The 23,932-nt window shown below is 30.6% G+C and overlaps 3 protein-coding genes and 1 long non-coding RNA gene across 6 annotated transcripts in view; 2 read left to right on the top strand and 2 right to left on the bottom strand.

Moving 5' to 3' along the window:
* The window catches only part of LOC118063760 (meiotic recombination protein SPO11), a 29,282-nt gene extending 23,248 nt beyond the window's left edge, over positions 1-6,034 (bottom strand). The window contains exon 1 of the mRNA XM_035077913.1: positions 6,018-6,034. The gene's annotated coding sequence lies outside the window, so the exon portion shown is untranslated. The remainder of the gene's footprint in view (positions 1-6,017) is intronic.
* Positions 727-5,791, top strand: gcm (glial cells missing). Of its 3 annotated transcripts, XM_035077891.1 has the most exons (7): positions 727-1,193; positions 2,879-2,981; positions 3,564-3,794; positions 3,980-4,249; positions 4,335-4,431; positions 4,509-5,444; positions 5,502-5,791. In XM_035077891.1, the coding sequence occupies exons 1-7, from the start codon at positions 1,183-1,185 to the stop codon at positions 5,597-5,599; spliced, it is 1,746 nt and encodes a 581-aa protein (XP_034933782.1). In that variant the 5' UTR covers positions 727-1,182; the 3' UTR covers positions 5,600-5,791. The 3 variants fall into 3 exon arrangements, with proteins under 3 accessions (XP_034933782.1, XP_034933781.1, XP_034933784.1); XM_035077890.1 differs by having other exon boundaries at positions 4,509-5,791; XM_035077893.1 differs by lacking the exons at positions 727-1,193; positions 2,879-2,981 and adding an exon at positions 3,365-3,493 and having other exon boundaries at positions 4,509-5,791.
* Positions 6,035-10,615: 4,581 nt separating the features above from the next.
* LOC118075149 (RB1-inducible coiled-coil protein 1) lies at positions 10,616-20,372 on the bottom strand. The gene is made up of 8 exons (XM_035096836.1): positions 18,851-20,372; positions 17,237-17,445; positions 14,916-16,135; positions 14,556-14,773; positions 14,363-14,477; positions 12,221-12,967; positions 11,018-12,142; positions 10,616-10,934 (listed from the first exon to the last, which is right to left on the bottom strand). The coding sequence occupies exons 1-8, from the start codon at positions 18,916-18,918 to the stop codon at positions 10,821-10,823; spliced, it is 3,816 nt and encodes a 1,271-aa protein (XP_034952727.1). The 5' UTR covers positions 18,919-20,372; the 3' UTR covers positions 10,616-10,820.
* Positions 20,373-20,974: 602 nt separating this feature from the next.
* Positions 20,975-22,768, top strand: LOC118075153 (uncharacterized). Its single transcript, XR_004691277.1, has 3 exons — positions 20,975-21,042; positions 21,222-21,316; positions 21,784-22,768. It is a non-coding gene; the product is annotated as an uncharacterized lncRNA (long non-coding RNA).
* The last annotated feature ends 1,164 nt before the right edge of the window (positions 22,769-23,932 follow it).

Here is a 23,932-nt window from a genome sequence, read left to right as displayed (position 1 = left end):
AAACTAATATTTAATTATTTAAACCATTAAAATAAACCAACTTTTGGTGAATTAATTCCTAAATGATTGACTGAGCTTTAAGAGCTTTTTTTGGATAGAAAAAAATTTTTTTCATCAAATCTAGGACTTGGATGTTAAAGATCATACTCTGAACGATCTCAAACACTGGATTTTGAACCCATTAGGATGTTTTCTTACTCATTTCTGAGGGTTGAAACCACCCAATGCACCAAAAGCCTTGCCTGGATGACTTGCTTTAATTAAAAAAAATTTTTTTCCAGTGAAATAAATTTTTTTCTTTAAAATCAATGGTTCTATGAGAAAGATCATACTCCGAACAATTCCAAACACTGGTTTCAAAAGCTTTTTGATAGGTTTCACCCCCTAAAACAACCTCTTGAATTCATCCTGATTCATTGTTGAATAAAATCAACAATTAAGCAATCATTTTTAAAAAACAAAAATTTAAAACCTCTGTAACAATCGATAACTAACATTGAAAGAAGTAATTTTTAGTATTTCCAAGGATTAAACACCCTCACAAATAATCACAACCACGCCTATTGCTGGGGATTGGCCACATATGACCCGCCTTTGGGCGGAGTAATCATTGTTAAGGCTCCCCTTTTAGAATAAACTGGATAGAGTTGGTGCAACGTGCTATCCCATTCTCCCTGCTCTTCAACATCATCACCGTCATCATTTCAGTCCTTGATTCGACTTCGATCGACACGCACGCGCGTCCAGGTGTTAATCCTTGGTCTAACAGTGGAGTGAACAAGACTTTCATCACTCAAATCTCCACCTTATAAATAATTCTAAAGTAGTGTCTAAAAAATTAATTTAACACTTAATTTTTTTTTTTTAATAAAGACAATTACAATTATGATTGTCAAATAGTTGCAAGAAAAGTTATAATTTCATTTACTGTGAAGACTTGGCTCACTATTGGTTTAATATTAAAAGTCAACAAAAATTCAAATATATTTATTCTAAATAAATAAACAAATTGAAATTGACTATCATCAAGTAGTGTTTAAGTGACTTAGTGTGAATTGTGTAATAAACCAATATTATCTACATTAGAAACAATTGAATTAATTTTACTTAATAACTTAACAAATTAATCAGAAAGTGCTGATTGATTGAATAAGTAACAAAAGTGGTGATTGATCAACAACTATGGTGGTATTGTAAGTATCAAAATATTTTTAAAACAAAATAAATAAACAATCCAACAACAAAACAAATGTTTATCTTTCAAACAAACATCCTGCAATTTTTTTTATAAAGGAAAAAATTATCCTAGACCTAGAAGCATCATCAACATCTCCAACTGGTCTAGGTGACTTTTAGTGATGACCTAACAACTAAATCTATTGTCAAAAAGAAAATAAGAACGATGAAATATTTAATTAAAATTGTTGCTGATTTGTTAAAGGATAAAAAAAAATTGCAAGTGTGAAAATATTGTTACTTAGAGTGATAAATATAAATATATTGTTGGATAGGTATGCATGTGAATACACGTGTCTTAACCCCGCAATCTCGATTCAACATCACCGCCCGATGTATCATCTTACGGCCAAGCCAAAGGCGATGACTTTATCACCGATCCGGGCAATCATTCACTTCGCCTTCGCTTGAATCATTTCTTTTTTTGTCTTAAGAAAATATTTTACAAATTTACTCCAACAATTCTATCAATTTATCCACAAATTTATGATTATTTTTTCTATCCAATTGTGTCCCACTTATTATAAATAATTAAAATAATTGTCTTAGTTGAAAAGAATGCATCAAACTTCATCAGAAAAATTTTAATAATTTTATTTCTCATAAATAAAAATAAAAATTATGAGTCTTCTACTTTGAATTCATGGAATTAATCAAATTAATCAAATTAACCCCAAGCAGATGTCGTTAATTCCAAACAAATAATTTTATTTAAACTATTTTAGGTTCTATGAAATTATTCTAGAGTTAAAAAAAATAAAAAACTTGAAATAAAAATTTTTGAGTCTTATTAACATTAATTTGATTAATACCAAAGTTATTGGATAATTAATGACTATTTCCTGTGTAATATATTGACCTCGATGTAACAACCTAATCCGGAAACTTCCGAGAAGGAAAATACTAGTAAATATATTTAATAAAAGACGATCGAGTGCAATATAAACGTCTGTAATAAAAATAAAACCGGTCTTGAATTAATAAATGACTCAAGTTTTCAACTTAATCAGATAATCATGATCATTGACATTAAATTAAACTCTAGTAATTTGCTGAAAACAAAATCTAGGAAATCAATCAGTCTAGCATCATTACCAGCTGGAATTATTTTTGTTTGATCAATTAAATAATTGGATTCCCAAAAATGATCCTTTGATGCATCTTAAATCATTAACAGCTGAACGTTGGTCTGATGGAGTGCAGAAAAAAAAAGCTAATGATTAAAATAATGGAGACAATGTATGGTTAATTAATGAATTTATTGAAATTTTCTGAGAAAAGTATGAGCAAAGAGACGATTGTCAAAGGCCACCCACGGTTTCCCATAAGTATCTCTGAAGACACACAACACTCGGTGTGCCCCATAAATTGGGATTTTATCTCTGTGTCAACTCTTCTTAACATCTATTGCGCAATCTTAAATTAAACTTTGATTACTCTTTCTATATTCACACTCCCAACAACGCAGCTTATCATCAACCTAGCATTTAAAAATCATCAACAATCCTAGCTAATTATTTTCTTTCACCTTTCAAATGTTTATCACTATGACCAAGTGTTGGTATCTACTTATCTAGCATCCATTATTGCTATATAGACATTAAATTGAATAAAGCTAACGAAATGTTTATCAACATTCTAGGAGTCGAGTTGGATCGCCGACAATGTCAGCGAGTGTTGCAAGCAATCAACAGCAACATCATCCCCACCAGGAATGGGACATCAACGACTCGAATGTGCCACGGGTAAGTGAGACAAGGATTATTGGTTAAATAATTAGAAACAATACTCAAACATCTGGTTATTAGACAACAGAGAATAAGCCAACCTGCCAAGCCTAATATTAGTATTACCAAGTCAACATACCTGCTACTAGGCCCTTGGGGAATTTACAGACCCTTGGAATTACCCTCAACAACCTTACTGACACCCCTGAAAGTTATATTTAGTGCTAGTTTAATATGTAATCCAATTGTAGGCAGTACTTATTATTGTTTGGCTTAAGTGTCATTGTAATTCTATCCTACCTGTTGACCACCTACACAAAGTAAATAATTAAACCCCACTTCGATTGGAAAATCCACCAACCAGTCATAATTCAATTACTAAAATCTCAGTCATATGGTGGGAATTTTGGTAGGCACGAGACTGGGGTAGGAACCTTTTGGTCAGTGTTGGTCAAGTAGTCATGTAAAGAATCCGTTCAGTCATTTGTGAGTTGTCGAGGTGACTGTGCAAAATGAAGGAAAAAGCAAAAGTGAACTTCTAGTACAATTTAAATATTTAAAATTCAATCATAAAGCTAAATGTCGATATTTAAATTGCAGATAGTGGATTATGACACGTGGTCTGAATGGGCTGATGGACATGTGAGGAAAGTTTATGCACCAAATTGTGAAGAAGCACGTAAACATGCTTCAGGATGGGCCATGAGGAATACCAATAACCATAACGTCAGTATTTTGAAGAAGTCTTGCTTAGGAGTGTTAATATGCTCTCAACACTGTGTTCTGCCAGGTGGAGGAAGGGTTCATTTACGTCCGGCCATTTGCGATAAGGTAATAGTGAATTTTATTAAAAGTAAATAAATACTAATCATTCAGGATTATGGAATAAGGCAATGAGTAAACAAATTAGATGATCCTGAATGAGGTTTAGTTTATATAAATAGTTGTCATTGAACTGTGTGTATTGTGAAAATATTTACAATAGCTTATTACTCAAGTTGATAATTTAATGACAGGCTCGGAAAAAGCAACAAGGAAAACCCTGTCCAAACAGAACATGTCCAGGACGACTGGAGATTTTATCATGTCGAGGACATTGTGGCTATCCAGTGACACATTTTTGGCGACATACAGACGATGCAATATTTTTCCAAGCGAAAGGACAACATGATCACCCAAAACCTGAAGCTAAATCAACCTCAGAAGCTCGACGAAGTGCCGGTGCTGGCAGAAGAGTTCGAGGTCTAGCGGTATTACTTGCTAGAGATGCTGCTCTAGGAACAAAGGTAAAAATCCGGCACGAAAGCTCAATAATAAAATAATTGAAAGCTTTTGAAAACGATTTATTAAATTAAAAAATCATGATTATAGTTGATGTCACTCAGAGGAACCAAGAGACCGAATTCTGAACCACTAGAAATACCACCGCAAAAGAGTGCGCAGCCACCACCATTGATATCAGATAAAAGTAAGCACCAGTGCACTCTTTAAGTAAATTTTAAAAATTAAAAAAAGGAGTTTTTAATGAGATGAGTTTAATTTCAGGTTATACTTGCACCTGTCTGCCATTCGAGTGTGTCTGTGGTCTTCAAACAACCTACCAACCCCCTCACCAACATCAATCCCAGTATCATCAGCAACCAACACCACCTGAGCAATCATTCTGGTACCAGGACACTTTGTGTAATAATCAAGAGACTACAGGTTATTGTTTACCAACACAAGTACCTCAGGAAGCTTCTTATCCGGACAATTTTCCATCATTTACTACAGATTTATTCCAACCAGAAGAAATTTTCCAACTAGACCAACCAATTAGACCAGATTTTTCAACCAACTCCCAAGATATTGCTCGATCTCCATCAACACTACTAGATCTTGGTTCTGGAATGATCAAATACGAGACAAAACAATCACAAGATGCTTACTGGCATCAGTTGCTGAGTGATGATTCAAGTAGCAGTCATCAGAGTACATCTCAACACCAAGACGAGAACCAAATCCACTTATCAAAGACTGCTGATCAAACTTATTGGAATCATGACAATCGGTTGCAGTTTCCAGCATTTGATTCTCAAAAGTGCATCGAAAATGACCTAAACTGCTCTAGATATGATGTGAATCACTATCACAAAACACCAAGTATGAAACTGAATGCTGTCAATGAATCCAGTCTCCCTAGTCAAAGCCCAACTCTTCAAAATCCACCAACATACATCAATTATGATGAATATCCATCGACATTGGATCCAACGATATCAAAAAATTCTATTCATCGTCAAAGCCCTGATGATCGAATCAATTATGAAATTCCTAATAAACATTCAGGTTTTTCTAATCGAATATATTCAGAGCAATCTCAAGAACCTGTGATGCACCACATCAGTTCAGAACCTTATTTCTATACCAATGATAAATGTTACTATACCTGTGAAGTTGTTGATTCAAGATTATCTCATTTACCTTCATTTGGGAATCAAGGTAATTATGGAGATGTCAATGATTTAGATCTTCCAACTTATGTGGATTATACTTTAGTAGGGATGCTGTGCAATCCTGATGAAACTAATGCTAACAATAATGGACTTATTTCAAATTGTGATCAAAATAATTCTGCTTTTATTTCTCATCATTAAATTTAATTTAATTAAAAGACTCGACTTTTATTGATAAATATTTTAAGCTATTGTAATTAATTGTAATTGTATTATATTGATAAATAGGACAATTATTGTAATTAATAACAGATTTGTTATTACTGATTTTATTTTTTGTTATTTGTAAGGATAATTCGAGTCGATAAATTGTATATGTATGTCATCTTTGAACATTCAGACCAAATTATAGTATTATTGAATCATAAATATTTCGAATGATTTTTGAATTTTCTTTTAATAAAACGAGCTTAAATAATATTAATTTGATGATCATTGTGTCGTTAATGTTTAAGATTAACTCGATTAAAGACTGGATTTAAGATAATTTGATGTCTTATTTATATTAATTTATCGAATAAATAAAGAAATAAATACTTAATCATTTTTAAGGACGTACCTGTGCTAAAAACTCTTCCAACGCTGTTTAAAAAACACTCGTAGAATTTAAATAATACTCACTACTGTTCAGTACTTCACTAATACACTGATAACTCACAATAATTAACAATCACTTCACATGATAACTAAATTTAAATAACAGACGCCATGACACCAGCTAAACGTGCTGCGCGAGCTGTACGCATTTTGGTCGCCCCACTAGAGCTTCTGCGCAACGCACAAAATTCCCAGAATTTATCAATTGCGTATTTTGTTATTTTTAAATTAACAAAGATTTTTTCACTGCACTTAACTAAAAATACACTGAATTATTGACACATAAATATTAAAAGTCACTTTTAAAAAGATATTACGAATTTTAGCTGCCTTTTGGAGCAGATAAATATGTCACAGTAGACAGAGTCATTTTTAACAAAGCGTACATACAATAAATTTTTAAACCGAGATATTTTTAAAATTAATGATTGATTTATTGAACTTATTATCTAATATTCTTAATTAAGACTTTAATTTTATTTTCATCATGTTTGTTGAGAATAATAATAATTATTAACGGTAAAATATTTATCTTTTCCAAGAACTATCGTGAATCAAAGCCGAAACAGGTACCAATCGGCAATGTGTGCAAACTGAGCCATTTATACATCATATGATCAAAATGAAATGTAAATAATACTAGATTTTGTTTGAATTTAAACAAAAAGTTTTTCAAAGGGTCAGAAAACACCCAAGCATAACTTAAGAGATATTTTTTTATACATATAATACATTTGAAAAAAAGATTGTGTTATTCCATATTATTTGTATTCAATATATTCTATGTCATAACTTTTTTTACTATGTATTGTTCTAAACTACATAATATTTATAAATGTAAATTAAATTATCCAACGGAAAAAGAAACGATGCCAACGCCAATTTATAAGAACTAAAAATTAAATTAGAAAGCGCGGTATTTTGGAGATGGAAATTTAATTTTCTTTCTTCAAAGGTTAGTTTAAAGCATTTATAAAAAAATGTTGGTAAATAAAATGTTTTTATATATTAAATTTTATCATCTTATTATAAAAATGTATTTTTTAAAATAAAAAAATTTTTTGTGCAGCATCAAAAATACTTTTAGTCCATAAAAATTATTTGATATCCGTATTGACTATAATTAGATAAATAATATACATATATTGTTATGTGAATCACTTTTGATTATTATTAAAAAATATCTTGTAAGATAAAAATTCTCTATAGACCAACTTTATATTTATTAAGATGCACTTTAAAAAGTAGTAACAATTTTTTTTCTGTAAAAGTAAAATGTAAAGTCCATATTGTATTAGAAATTATTTATTGATTTTCAGTAATATGTATTTTATAATTATTTAATTTTAAAAAGTGCATTATTAATTATTTAACCTTTTTTTCATTTCATATTATAAAAGGAATTAATTAAGAGTTTTATTTTTGACGTATTTTTGAAGTTATTAAGGTCTTCTTTGTGTTTGTCTATGGTTGTTTGATAACCATACACATAATCTAACATGTTATCAATCATATTGGGTGAAATATTTTTTTCCAGGATTGCCTTCTCAGCATCTGATTCGTCTCGTATATATTAGATCAGGTAATGATAAGCCACAGCATTGAACTCGAATTTCATTTTTGGGTCCTAAAAAAATTAGAATGAAAATTATTAAATATTCTACATGAGTATTCATTGTCGAAGTAGACAATTATTATATAGTCGAAACACTAAAAGCATAGAATTGGAGGGAAATCATTTTGGCACATGCCCACAAATTATTTCTGAGCTGGTTCACAACTTATAATAATTAATTTCCCGTATAAAATAATTGCCTGTATGATAATTTTTGATAAATAACAGCTTAAAATAACTTGAAATGATATAGGATAAGTATAAAAAACATAATAACTTGAAATAAATAATTTTCCGTATGACTTGAAATTTTACTCTTCCAACGTTTTGACTATAATCACTTGTTACAAATTAATAAAAAGATACAAAACACTTACTAAATGGGCGTGAGGAAAATCGTTCAGTTTTTTTAGGTAGTCCATTTTTTTATAATATTTATACAAATCTTCTGTCGGACTCGCGCAACACCTTTTACAATTTTTTCTTTGTGAGGAAAGTAAATCGCAAGGTACATACTCGAAACCCTCAAAGAGTAGAATTGGAGGTAATATAAAGTTATTTTGGCACATACGCTAGAAAGTAGTATATAGATTAAACCTGGAGTGTAGCCGAACCGGACGAAGAGTTTCAAAACTTCAACGTACACCACATTTAATTTCTTAAAGGTACGTTTAAGATGCAAAACTCTTTATCCAATTCGGCTATAAGCACAATCAATCTTCTGGCCAAACATGATTTATTAATAATTAAAAATAATGATGACAATCATTATTTTTTCATGCTATAAAAATTCACAATACTTATCATAAGCGCCGGAGATAAATACATTTTAATGTACTTAACTTGACAATATTTGATTGGCTACAAAATAGTTTTCTTAGTGCAAAAAAATGAATAACACATTATGTGCAGTGAAAAAAGTGAACAGTTTTATATCAGAACTTGATCATTTATTACTTACGTACTTAAACAACTAAATGATGATAGTCATAATAATTATAATAATAGTATAAGTGAATATTTTAATTTTTTTTTTTTTTTCAATTTTTTTATATATATAAGAACTAACGATCACAGCTATTTGGTTTTTTTGTTATAATTTCTACTAAATGTGCCTATATATACATCTATATATCAATAATATTATTAATATTAAATCCATTATAGGAAAGGTAATATTAATCACTGATTATCGTTAATTATGTTTTTTTTTTTTTTAAATTGTTCAATCGTATCATTAAAGATATACTTATGAAACTGATGCCAATTCATCATTAGCATCAGTAACAATAGAAGTTCTACAAAATTTTTTTTTTTCTTGTTAAAAGTTAATTATTTAAAAAAATTCATCCAAATGTTGATTTATTCTATTTTTTCCTTATCACTTTAGTCAACTAATTTACTCCTCTGTTAATGTTTAAATTAATATCTTAAATTTTCCTTATTAATCTCTTAATTAGTTATTTACATATTAATTATGATTAAAATGTCACAGTTTTTTATAATTCATTTTATTTGTGTACTTTCGTGTAACTATTAATATTGAATTCTCATCACTCATTCACACATATTTTGTTCTACGAGATCTTTTATTTTTTTGTGAATTAATTGATTTACTTGTAAACGATAAATTTTTTTTCTTCTTTTCATTATATTATCGTTAATAATTACTATAATTTTAATTAACGTCATTAAATTTAAAGAAATATCTTAAATGAAAATCAGCGAAATGGTCCTTATTTTTTTTTAGTTGTTAGCTCCTATGAAATTTATACATTAAGGCTGTTAATTATATTGCACGCCTTTTTTTGCAAACATTAGTGTGAATATCTATTAATATTAATAATTATTCATTACTTCTAATTTTCATTATCATTATTATTTGTGTAATTTTCTTTTTAACATTTATTGTTTAATTAATTATCATTATTAATAGTACTCATACAGTTAATAACAATAGTTTGTAATTGTTTTTTAGTGAAATTCACCATACTATTTTATATTCCATATCATCACGGTGCAGTAATGCTAATCATTATGATAATCGACAATGATAATAATAATAATAATAATATTGATGATTAATTATTATAATAACTGATTTGTAGTGATATTATAATAAGTGATAAATAAACAATGAATGAATTCGAGTTTGTTAACGCTGAATAATTAATTGTCTACGCTTGAATAATGCTAATGATAATTACGATTAGTGATTGTTACAATTGATGACGAACAATAAAAGTAAATCAATTATATTACGATAACTTTTTTACAATTGGTCGTTAAACCTATTTTTAACAATTAATTTTTTTCGTAATAAATCATGAATATTTATGGTTTGTAATGTTTAATGCTGATAAACGGTTGTTAAATCTAGCGAATCACTGATTTCAGGGTAAATTAAAGTGTCTTTGACCCTTAACAATTGGTCTTTGTAATTTATCTATGTTATTCGCGTGCTTAATGATGATTAATTATAATTAATAATTCACTAAACACTCATATCACTTTGTTTAATTCAATTTAATTATGTAGGTTTTGTTTTTATCTTGTATATATTTTTTTTATCTTGCTTGATTTGGTTTGCTTACGAAAAAACTTTTTGCTTTTCTTTCTTATTTTTATTTACACAATAATTTATTTATTTTTTTTGTTTTAATACAGTTTTTTTTGTAATTTTTTATCGTTAATTATCACTCAGTCACAGCTAACCACATCTAAAATATCACAATAATGCTAGCTTATCATTTAAAATTTTATCATTTTTCGTTTTCATTTTTTTTGTTGCTTTTATCTTTTAATTATGATTAATTATATTTGTAAAATGAATTTATTTTTTTTTTTGTATTTTTTTAATCTATGAAAATTGAGTAACTTATTAAATAATTCATAAAAACTAATTGTTACAAGACATAATTTATCTTTTAATTTATTATTTTAGATTTTTTTTTTTTCCTTTTTAATGTTATTTATTGCAAAAAAATTATTAGGTATAGTTAATGATAATTATTAATTCATATTATCATTATGGAGATCTTTTAAACGGTGTACAGGACAACTACGACACAGGTTTTCAATCGATCACAGCAGAATTATCGATTTTTTTAGATTTGTTATCAACTTAAAATTTATATTTACTTCTTATTTTCACTGTAGACTTTTGTCTGACGTCGATGCTATTAAATCCAAATCTCGTTGCGCTGGTTTCACTCTTACTCGATAAAATTTAGTACCTTGAGGCACGTGGTAACGATTTTCCGACTGTAATAAAAATTCCCATCAATTAATTGCATTCATTGCTCAATTATAAAAATTATTTTTATGCATTGAAAAAGAATAATTACCCTTTTGGCGTGACAATACTGTTTATCAACAACTTCTCCAAAGACATAAATCTGTTTAGGCAGGCCATCAGATCCAAGCCGAAGATCAAGACTATCAATGCAGTCAGAATGTAAGAAATACATAGTTCTTGACTCCTGAAGAATAATGTAGCTGCTATGAACCGTATCCCAAAGAACGATAACACTATCTCCAGGATTGCAAGAATAAAGACTGACAGAAAGCTGTTGGAACATACTATTGGTGCTCTTCATCAATTTCTCTCTATATCTAACAGAATCTTGACGACTGTGTTCCGGATTGCCAGCTTCTTGGTTGGAATCTGATACCAAAGCAACCGACGCATTCATATCTTTATCCCGCGATTCAATAGAGACAGCAATACCACTTTCACTGGCACCAAAACCTCTTCTAGACCTTTCCTTAACTAATTCGATCTCCAAACGAACTTTATCAGCTTCTAGTGCTTCTACACGAGCCTCAATTGTTTCTTTATTTTCTCGAATGAGTCTTAACTCTGTACTGAGACGATTATTATCACCTTCTAACATCTCTAGACGTCTTAAAAGACTTTCAGCATCTCCAGCTGACTCCAATCTCACTTTCTTCGATTCTGAAACTTCTATATCATCTTTGCCGCCAGATAAAAGCATTTTAAGAGTATCTACTAAAGTTCCAGAGCCACCACTTTGACTCATCTTCATTCTCTCATCATTCAGCTCTTGCCTCAATTTACTTTTTTCTGCTTCTAAATCGTGAATTTGAGTGTCTCGTTGTTTCCGTTCGGCAATCATTAGTAACTCTAATCGTCTTTTCTCTTCTTCAACTTTTTCTAATTTCTCGGATAATTGCTGTCGTGTTCTACATTCGTCATCCGTCACTCTGCGAATCATATCTTGATATTGACGACACTCTTCCACTAGAGATGACTCACGAAGACGTTGCGATTCAAGTTGAGCATCCATTTGCTTTGTTGCCAGTGATAAACCATACTGAAGTTTCATTTCGAATTTTTCCGTTTCCTTTTCTATTGCTTTACGGATTGCTTCTGCCTTTTCAGCTTCCATATTCTTTTTTGTTTGAGCCAAAATGGCTTCATGACTTGCTAATTCGATCACATCTGGACGCTAAAGTTAAAAGAAAAAAATGTTAATCGCTATTGAAATGGAAAAAGTCTTTTAGAAGAATATTCTTTTGATTCTTACCTCTATTTTTTCTAGACTGGAGTCACTAGGGCTTCTTTCCATTACCGAGGAAGCTGCCATAAGCTTGAATCGACTTCTTATAGTCTCCAATTCCGTCTTGAATTCCATCTGCAGTTTATCCGTAGCTTCTTTGACCAATTTTTGCTGTTCTGCTCTGGTGGTTGCCAAAGTTTCTTCCAACTCCTGGATATTTACTTTGTACTGCTCCAAAGTATTATTTAAAGCATTGATTTCCGCTAGACCAGCATCCCGTGCTTGCTTGACCGCATTTTCTTTATCAATTCTTGCTTGATCTAGAGCCTTCTCCAACTCACTTTGGAATTTAGTTTGCATGTTTCTCAATTCTTCCTGGTCATTTTCCCACTTTTGTCTCATCAACCTCGTACTCATCATTCTCTCTTGCTCTCCTTCCGAGTCTTTCTCTAATATTGTCTGCTTAAGGTTCAATATCTCATCATCTTTAGAACGAATGAGCTTCTTAGCATCCGCAAGTTCCAACTCATGATCTACTGTCAGTTCTTGTTCACGTTCTCGTAAAATTCTTTCACATTCTTGAGAATGCAACACTGTCACTTGACATATTCTTTCACTCATATTTATTATACTGCCTTTGTCATCATTCACTCGTTCTCTAAGTAATGATAATTCCTGCCTAAATGCTGATACTGCTTCGTTCATCGCCACTTTTAATGCTCTTATTATATTTCGGAGTCTTTCCACTTCATTTCGAGTATTTCCCAGGTTTTCCTGCAATATAATCATCAGTAAATATAACTTTTAAAAATTTTTTTTGTGCATTTCAAACTGCGTTTATATGCTTTTTTTTGAATGATTGGTAATAATTGTTATGATTATTTTAGTGATTCAATTGGATTAAATTTTTTTTTTGTCATACAACTGCATGAAAGATTTTGAATAATTATTTCGTATTAATTACTTTATCTTATTAATCTTGCAAGCTCCAAATAACATCAATTACACAAAAGATTAAAAAAAAAACATTCAAACGATTACAAGTATTAAAAAACGTGCAATTTTGTGATAATTGAAGATTAAAAAATTATCTGTTGCTAAATCTGTGAGATTTTAATGAATATTATCAGTGTTAGTTCAAGTTTAAAAACCGAACTTAGTATTTATCTAGCGAGGCGATGATTTTTTTTAAGATTATTTGGTTGTCAAAAGGAAATAAAAGGAAATAAGGAGCATGTAAATAAGGAAATAAGTGCGACGGCATCAGCTATCCTGGAAAATAATCCAAAATATAGATGTGAACTAGAAAATATATAAATAAAAATATTATTCTTACTATATAAAATGAAAAAAAGAGTATTACGAACATATGTAGAGGTTTAAATACGAGAAATGGTCAAAAGTAACATTAATTTAAAAATTATTACTGTACTAAAAAAAAAATTAACTAACAAAGTTGGATGCATTTATATATAAAATAATAAGAACGGTAAACTTTTGACCAATTCTAGAGCAAAGAAGTGTGTAAATGGTACAAACTGGTTGATAAAAAGAGAAAGAGATATAAAAAAAAAGGTAATGGAACGTTTACGGCTACGAATAAAGATTTGTTGTGAGCTGTAATTCGTCCAGTACCTGAAGAAGAGAAACTATAGCAGTATGAGCATCATTCGGATGTTCGCTGAGGCTGCTGGGTAGTGATTCATCAATGTAAAACTCGGTACCCATGAAATCAGCGTTGCTTGGATCAGCAAAAGGACTGGATCCACCACTATCAGGATGTCGACTTGCGACGCTGCTTTGCTGTTGATGAAGGAGGCCGTCGCACAGTACGGAAGACTTTGGTAAGGATAAGGATTGATTAGGAGATATCGAGGAATGTGGTTCGTCTTGAGATAAATCATTTTGAGCCGTAAAGGTTGGTAAATCGGTGCAAAAATGAATTAGGGGTTCATTATTTTCAGCGCACTCCGTTAAAGGACTTAAGGATATTGGTGCTGCTAATGATGATAATGGCGGTTTTTCAGTTGTTAATAAGCTAGGAAAATGAAAGGAACTTGTGGCTGGTTCACTAGATGAGGAGGAACGGTTTAAATCAACTCTAGATGTTATGGAAGATATGTTTGTTGATGTTGAGGATGTGGGAGACACGCATCTTGAGCAACCAACCTCCAATTGCTTTTTCGTCTTCTGTCTCTGCTCGAATAGGTTGTGCTTGGAGTCACTCACACCTTGGGAGATTTTTTCAAACTCGTCCGTGTCCGTTTCTGACTCAAAACCAATCCTAAAATTCAATATTTCATTAAAATATTATAATTACATTAATTAATTATTATTGAAAATAATTAAATAATTTTTTTACCTATCACTAGTCATTGCAACTTGATCACTTTGTTCTTTAGTTGAAACATCAACAGGCATCATGGTGCTGCTTTCTTTATTTTTATTATCATCTGTGCTGCCTTCAGTCAAACTTTTGGATAAGAAAAATTGCGTGATGCTACTTAAATCTAGCGTAGAAATCGAATCGGCAAGATCAGGTAATTGAACTTTGAGGGATTCCATGTCTTCCGCAGTCAACTAGAAAAAAAAGTAAAACGCAACTTTCATTTTCTAATCATTGTTTCTATCGCTTATAAAGATAGCTATTTTAAATGCATTTCAAACATACCATTAATTTAGTGTTTAATTTTCTATTGAAATAAAAAAATGTATAAATTACCTTAGGCAGTTCTCCATCAAAAACTGTCGGTGCCTGTGTCGCAAACGGGGGTGGGATATCTTCCAAGCCAGGAAACAAAGTATTTAAAAAATGTCCGTCAAATTTATTTTGAAATTCCCGACGTTTGGCAATCTCTTCATTATAAACTGTCAACAACTGACATGCTAAATTACTAGCCCAAACCAAAAAAGCTTGCGAAAATGTTCGTCTTCTCACAACTTCTGCCACAGCACTGATGTACATCTGTGGTGCTAAATGAATTTGTTGAAGTACTTCCAAATGTCTTCGCAATCGTTTCAAATTTTCATGATACATCACTAATTTCCCATCAACTTCCATCATTTTATTCTCTACATACATAATCCACTTTAACCTATGGTAAATATTTTCCGACAATTCTTCCTTTGCTCTAGTACACCTTCTTCTAATATCCCTCAGCTGGCTGTGATTCTCCATCATCACTGCCAATTGCCTCCTATGTGATGCACAAAGATCTGGAAGTACACTTGCATCTCCTAAATTATTCGCTCGAGTTTGATTTTGATGGAAGCCTTGTGCCAATTCTCCCTGCTCTTGAACCAGCCTTTTTGTTTGTGCCATTAACTGCTCCAAAGCAAATAACCGTTCACCCAACCCTTTTATTTCCTTCATTTCTGGCTTATTTGATGCATCAATGGCAGCATTGACTTCATTCTTTAACGCTTCCATCATACGTTCATCAAATTGCTCCAACCCTCTTGAACATTGTTCAGCAACCTGCTCCAAACTACTCTGATTATCTTTAGCAGAAATCCAACGTAGCAGGCTCATTACTTCATCACTGCATTCCGATTCTGACGTCTGATCTTCCGGACTTAATAAACCTTCAGCTTGAGCACGTAATGCTGGTAAAATTGGAATCTTTGATAAATTTTCTAAATCAGAATTAAAGGTGTTAAGAAGCTGCATATGTTGTTCACGCTCTGTAAGATATTGTGCAAAGCTCTGCTGAAGTAAATCAGCTTTTGATTGAAACATTTGGGTTATATCTTCAAGGTTCGCTACAACTGCTGCCCATCCTTGTTGCTGGAGATGCTGATCATGGACTAGATGTTCACATGTTCGCGTCTGATCTCGTGCTATGACATAACATTGTTGAGCCAATTGCGCACGGGATACTAGGGTTGAGTAAGTTGCTGGCATTGCCAGAGAAGCATTAATTTGGTCAACGAGATCAACATCTGAAACCATTCAAAATTAAAATTTAAAACAAATTTAAAATATTAGAAAAGTATTTTAATCAATCAAAACAAAATAAAAATAATAATTAAAAATAAAAAGTCACATGTGTAAATATAACATTGATCAGCTACATCATTTAGAAATTGATTCGGTAACGACTTTTAATAATAATTATAACTACATCACACGTTACATCAAGTATAGAAAGTTAATAATCCATTCAAATGACATGATAATAATAAACGATATAACGTTGACCGAATTTGCAGTGTGGGTCGCATTAATTGTCGCATTATTGATGAATAATGGGGCTTAGTGCAATCAATACAAATGACTTATGCACTCTACCCTCGATCTTAATATAATTAACACATTTTTTCTATCGAAAAAAAAGAAAAAAACGTGCACTTATTTACTTTTTTTATCAGCCTTTTTCTCGACCCTTTTATCAAGAGTCTCAGATAGACAAGAGACAATAATCATGCAAATCATCAACAGATTACATGATTCTAATAGTATTGAGCTAGAATATATCACAAGGGACAAAGTCTTTTCCTTCTTAACTCTTTTAAAACGACTCTTTGTCGATACTAAGGTTACGCAATGCAGTCAGAACGGCCTCGATTCACGCGCTCAACGCGATTAACTCCCAAGTCTCAAGAAATTGTCGTACAATTGGCGTCCAACAGTCTGGTATCGTCAACACATTGTATGATTCTCTATCTCTTATTCACTATCCAGGAGCTGTGCTATTTTTTGCAAACGTCATCTTATCATTTAAAATGTTTATAACCTACAAACAGATGATTATAAAAGGCTTCAAGACCTGTGTTTGAAATCGTTCTAGTGTGATCTTGTAAGTAAAAGCATTAGTTTTTGCCATAAAAAATTTTTTATACCATTTTTATCAATAAAAACAAGTAATTAAACTGATTCTTCATTAAATTGTTTTTAATTAAATTTAAAATTAATTTTTTTTATTCTTGGTAACTTTCAATATTGGTTCCAGAAGATCTAGTGATAATATTTTTCCAGGTTATTGAGCTTTGGTGATGATAAGATTATTTTATAAATGACTTTAAATAATATTTAATCATTACCTGTACTGTAATCTGTGTGTGGTATAGGTGGTATTTGGCTCTCGATGGCAGCTTTGCTAAATAAATAAATAGGATTTGTATCTGTACCAGCAGAATATGAACAGACGCGTGCATGAGGTTCTAAACTCTCGCCACCGCTCATCAGCAACACTTGATGAGCAGCTAAAACTCCACATTCTCGTTCAATCGCTTCCTTCAATTCAGCAACACTGAAATATCAAAAGTATTATCAGTCAACAGGTGATCAGGTTAGAGTTGTTAACAGGAATATCACCCTCATTATACTAGAATACTAGTTATTTTTTCAACAGAAATTTAATAAGGAGGTTGGAGATAATACTGCTGTAGATTTTAGTCATTCGCGGTCTATTTCTCGCCTAATGTGTTTTAGATGGAAGAGAGAGGCAAGTTAATTTAGCTAAGAACCAAGAAGGAGTGGGAATGGGGTCTCTGTTGGGTGTGCGACCCGCTTTTCATTGAGATGCAACCATAATACTAAATCAGACCTATATGCAATTGACTGTATGAGAGATTAGTTGATAAGATCAAAGGTGAATTGCTAATTCTCCAGTATATTGAGATTATTAGAAATTTAATCATCAACTTCTTGATATGATATTGATGGTAATCAGCTTTTTTTTGCCTTGTTCGTGCAGGTATTTTTGGATTGTTGCGTTTTAGATTAATAGAGGAAATAGAAGAGTGTTTTAAACATCGCAGAAGGCGAAGTTATTGTTAGCAACTTCTGTTTAAGACTCGTTGCAGTATAAAAATGAATTTCCGCTTGCAACAAGCTGTCTAACTTGGCTAGTACACATTTGACACGAGCCAACGTCCATCTACATTCTACATTCTGCACACTTGTTGTCTCTATCTGTCTCTCTTTTTGAGTTACATCAACGATGAATTACTAGCCAGTAGCCAACTTTGATACGTCATTTTTTTTTTGGTCCAACCATCATTAGAATCATTTCATCATCATTCTGATATTCATTGTAAGGTTAATTATTACAAATTCACTAAGAAGTTAATTCTAAAAATATTAAATTAAATTATAGCTTCAAGTATATACTTAATACTGTAATTTACTCATTTTGAATTTTATCTAACATTTTTTTCTGTTTTACTGACTTATCTATTTTGCTGAAGATAAACATAGACTACTTTGATCAATCATAACTCGTGAACTAATAACCGTAGGAAGCTCTGTAACCAGTGTTTGTAATTGCTAAAAAGATGACCTCTTAAGAAACAACTGTTCATTTTATCCAATCCATTAGTAACATAAATTTTTGAATTTTTTAATAACAATTAAATATATTATTTCTATTAGATTCTTTGTTTATTGTTATTTAGAGACTAGAATTTTTTTAACCTTGATATTAAGGTTTAAACTAAACACTAATATTTTTTCTAGAGAGATTATACCTCTAGGCTTATCAAACTCTGGTTACAAAACTTTTTTCAATCATCCCACCAACAAGTGTTAGCGTCTAAAGTTTGGCAAACTCTAGTTTCTAACTTAAATTGCCCTTAAATCCTGAAATAACTTTGAAATCATTAATTTAATTGTTAGAAATGCATTTTCTTTTTCAAAACAAAAATGACAATTACCTTTGGAGAGCGAGTTTGATGTCGAATGTTAGAGTAGCACCCGTGTCAACATGAAATATGTAAAGCATTTTCGAATTTCCTGATTATAATTAGGCTTCAATTAATACCAAAATTGACTTTGAGTCGTGAACTGCAATCAGGCATCCGTAGTTATCAGATAAATTTTTTTAATCAACTTTCTTGATTGTTTCCTGATGTTTAGGTTAATTTACTTTTGGCCAGTTACCCAAATAATGTTTCAGTACAATTGATTTTTTTTTTAGCTTCTGTATCTTCGAGACTATTTGTCCCTTGATAATTCCAGTAGTCAGCTTAGTTGGGGCCGTACCCCACGTTTCTCACTTTCCGCGAGGACGGCCCCCGTTGACCTGTGCCTCATAGAGATCAGTAGAGCTGTTCGTTGATATTCAAACTTGTTACTGACAACAAATCACATTTAATTGAATCGATAATTAATCTCACACACATTCAGATCAATTTCCAGTGTATAAAAAAAATGGCTTCAGATTATTTATTTTCAGTGATTTTTCAACACTTCAGTCGTTATAGAGATCCTCAAGTTAATTTAATTATCGTTTTTATGGCAACAAAATGTTTTCGATAATTAATTTAATAGTTTTAAAAGCTTTTCAATTGCGTTATTTTTATGTCTATCGATTTCTTTACAAACGTTAAAATAAATAACACGAGATCTTTGATAGTTACTTTATTTATTTTGGTTTTAAATAATTAAATATTAGTGGAAAAATGGTTTATTTTTATATCAAAAATAATTTCGGTATTTTTCAAAACCTTTATATTTATCTTGAATAACTTTTTTTAATCTTGTTTTCTTGTTATGACTTGGTCAATTTACAATCTTTTTTCTGTATTTGAATAGTCGTTGATATTCAGATTAACTAAATTGTGGAAAAATGTCCTTTGAACACAAATTAAATGTCAAAAACGATCAGCTGCTCAGTCAAAACAAAGCAGTCACTCATGAAGTGTGTATTTAAACAGGTCACATTGATTTACTTTTTATTTATTTATATGTAAAACCAGTTTCTTAATCGACGGTTTTGGATTTAAGTCGACTTCAGGCAAATTATAACTTGTTTTAAAGTGTGATAAAAAAGTGAAAAAAATTATTTTAGACTTTGTTATTCGTCTAACGGTGTATTAAAAGGGAGAACAAAGCCTGCGCGAGTGAAGAAAAATGAATGCGCAAGAAAGTCTTGTTGGAAGGAACAAAGAAAATCTTTCAGTTCACACAAAACACTTGAATTTAATTGAAATATTATCGATTAATTATCTTAGTGACGTGTGATTTTAGTATATTATTATTAATTTTCAGTTTTTAAACTTTTATATTTGTTCATTTAATGTTTGCTAGATTTTTCTGACGTCTTTTATTTTCACACTTATTCTAAGACGACGAACAACTAACACAACCATTCACACGACATTTTGTGTTACCTCTGACGCATTGCAACGCCAGCTGTTTACTGCGCGTGGAAACGCTTCAATTTACAGACCTAAACCCAATACATGACCAAGCCATCTGCACTAAGAGTATCAACCATCTTAGATACTCCACTTTATGCGCGACAATTGTGCGCAGTAGGCCACCATGATTTATTTCTTTTGACTAAAATTATTTTATTTACTTCTTTTTTATTTCATTTCTGCTAATAAACCTAACCTATCGCTCTACCCCTTTAAAAGCTTCAACATCTCTCATTAAACCGATTTATTTATCTCATAATTATCCTTCGAACATACTAGATTATTCTACATAATCTTTAAAAGAAAACATATTTATGTGTGAATGTAAATAGAGTGTACGAGTGAATTTTTGATCGATGATATCTCTAAAATGGCTAGACCAATTTCTATTTTAAGTTTCTCTTTTTGTTCAGTAGACATCCGTCTATAACTGCAATTTCGTAAAAGAGCTCGACGTTGGGCCATTTTTTAATTACTCATGAAAATGTAATTACTTCAAAATTGCAAGTTGAAGCGTAATATAAGTGCTGCCATTATTTTGAAGTGGTGAGAACACTAAACTCTTGGCTCATTGCCTACCACTCTAAGTCTTCCGTGTGGAATATCTCGGAAAACAAATTCGATTTTCGTGACAAAATGAAATCCCAAATGACGCTTTCCCATTTTTTTTGTTGTTGATTGATGTGAGGGATTGATTAACAGAGGTATTTATATGTATACAGTTTTATTTATTGTTACATTTCGAATCTTCTGAAAGGGATATATATTTTATGGCTAAAATCTAATGGTTTGTTGTTTTATGTGTACACATACATATACATATGAACCTCTCTTCTTCATACTACTGTGTCTATCTATTATTATTATTATGTACAAAAATCAGAAGATTACATCAGAAAATTTGAGATATATTTACGCGGAAAACTTCTCAAAATAAATTGGAGAAATGAGTGAATAAAAAATACTATTCACATAATGGTAATTATGAATTAATCCATTTTTAGAATTGATTTAATGAATAGTATACAAATGAAGGATGATTATCCATGCCACTAGCTTATTAACTTTTCTTTCAATTTAAAATAATAAAAACGTGAAAAATTATTCCGAGCTTTAATCGCTCGATAAAATTACATCAAATTTAACCAACATTTGACCTTGATTTTCTGCACGTGGAGGAACGCAAATTAATCATCTGCGTATTATTTAATTTATAAACGAAAAATGGCTATTTTATATTTTTTTTAGAACAATAGATCTATTTCATCGAATTATGAAACAATATTTTCTTTGTAAACAAATTTGTGTATACGAAAAATCATCCGTTATTGATCAATAGACAGAAGTCATAAACAAGTACTCTATTTAATTTGTTGACAAAAATTATTAACCATTTTTCTTTCTTTTATTGACAATTAATTAATTTTTATTTTTTTAACCCACAGGAGATGTTTATTTTCGACTTTTGATGACTGGAAAATTAATTTCAATTAATGGAATAATTAATGTTAATAAAAATATTGATTCACATTAAGCATATAAGAGCATAATTAAATAAGAATGGTCATTTCTCACGCAAGAAATGAAAAAATTTCGTAAAAGGGCTTTGAGAAGCATTCGAAAGATATTTTCAAGGTCCTAAATGTATTATAAGTGACAAAAATCTACGTCATGATACAAAAAATGAAAAACGTAGAAATAGATGAGTAGTTTTACACGTTTGAACTTGTTCTTTTTCTATTCTTGATAGCTCTTGCCAGAGAAAAAGGAGGTAAGATGAAGGTCTCGTAGCTACTGTGTAGGGATACCACTACTACATACATCCATTTAATATACTACGTCGTACAGATTAGTGGGCTTGATTTTACTGTATAGTAGAAAACGATAAATACATTGATGAAATGTTGTGGTATACACATAGAGATAGGTTAAAAACTCATACTAATTTCGTTCCTTCTCTTTCTAAGTCATGACTTAAGCATATGTTCGTGTTGTAGCACGTTTCAAACACGTTTCTTTATTCAATTTAATGCGTTTACCAATAATCAATTTCATATGAGAGTAGGAATGGATGTTTTGTTCTTTGTTAAAAGTTACTCAGTATTTTTTTCACAGTCTCTATGAATATATGAGATTTATTTTCTTCGATTTTTAATAAACTTTGAGATGATGATGAAATTCATGGGACTTTTTTCGAGGACAATAAACTTCTAGAAGAAAAATAAGTTACAGTATTCATTATGTGGAAGAAAGAAAAAATATTACTTAATATATAAGCCTTATAGTTAGCTCATTGATGTTATTATTTATAAAAAAAAGTTTTTTATTGTGTATGAGTCATCTTGGAAGATTTTGTGATATAGATTAAAAGAATAACATTGAAAACATTAATTGTAGTTCCAAAGTTAGTTAGAAAAATAATTCATTAACATTTGAATTGGAGTGGCTCCATTTGTCACACAATTAATTCAATTTTTAACACCAATTTTTCAAACAACAAATTAAATCAACTTTTATCATTAGAATTTTATAAATAATTTTATATTGAAAACTCCTCCACAATTATGGAGTTAAAAAAAAAAAACAATTATTTGTTAAAAGGTCGTGCTAATATTTTTACGTAACTCGAAAAAAAGTGCGTTTTAAATAAACAATTACATCATTTTTCTAATTATTTAAACTCAAAATTCTAATGTCCTCAAGACGAGAAAGTTACTAGTAGTATTGTGAGCGTCAATATAAAATGCATTCCCTATTATCCATCAATGCATACATACGCATTAGCAATAATATGTAAGCATGTGTGTGTGTGTGTGTTGGTGATGTTGATATGTGTCCTATAAGTGGTATGAAATGAAACACGAGGGAATTGCATGGACAATACGAGGTCACCACACGCACGTGCATGTGCAACTGTCGATAAAAAAGGTATAGAAGATAATGTAGAGTATTTAAATGTTGGGAATATAAATAAAAGTGTGTATAATAAATAGATACATGTGTGAATATGTGGACAAGAATATGTATATAGACAATGGAAAATTGCGAGAATGAACGGAGCAGATTATTTCGAGCTAATTAGTTACTTCCCACGTATATTGATTATCTTCATCAACAGGATTGTGCTATTATTATTGACTTTGTTTTCTTTGCTTTCTGTTATTAATATGCTAATCATCAAGAAACTGCAGTTGCCATTTAGTCACTGATGTAAGCGTTTTATTTTAGAAATTATTCCTGAGCTTTATGTTGAGACAATTACTTCATTTGATACTTCATTGATAGAAAAAAAATTATCAATTGTTTATTTATTACTAAATATACTATATTTAAAAATATTCATGAATTATTGAAGTCAATGTGAAGTTATTATACACTTTTGATAAAATGTTGAATGATATCGAACATGTTAGGGTTCGTGATGGTAAATTTCCAACAATTATCGATCATTTATAAATACCGCAAGTGATTGAATGAATATCATCAAGAATAACACTAGGATTTGTTGTCTACAACGATGACAATTTGTTAAAAAAAGTGTAATATTTTATTAGAGAAAAATAATGTCTTTTATTGATTGTTTTCTCTTTGATA

Source organism: Chelonus insularis, unplaced genomic scaffold (genome assembly GCF_013357705.1).
Source record: "Chelonus insularis isolate UGA/USDA-ARS -01 unplaced genomic scaffold, ASM1335770v1 contig_146_pilon, whole genome shotgun sequence".
Classification (NCBI taxonomy): Eukaryota; Metazoa; Arthropoda; class Insecta; order Hymenoptera; family Braconidae; genus Chelonus; species Chelonus insularis.
The sequence above is the reverse complement of the archived record's forward strand: the minus strand, read 5'-3'. Positions and strand labels throughout refer to the sequence as shown.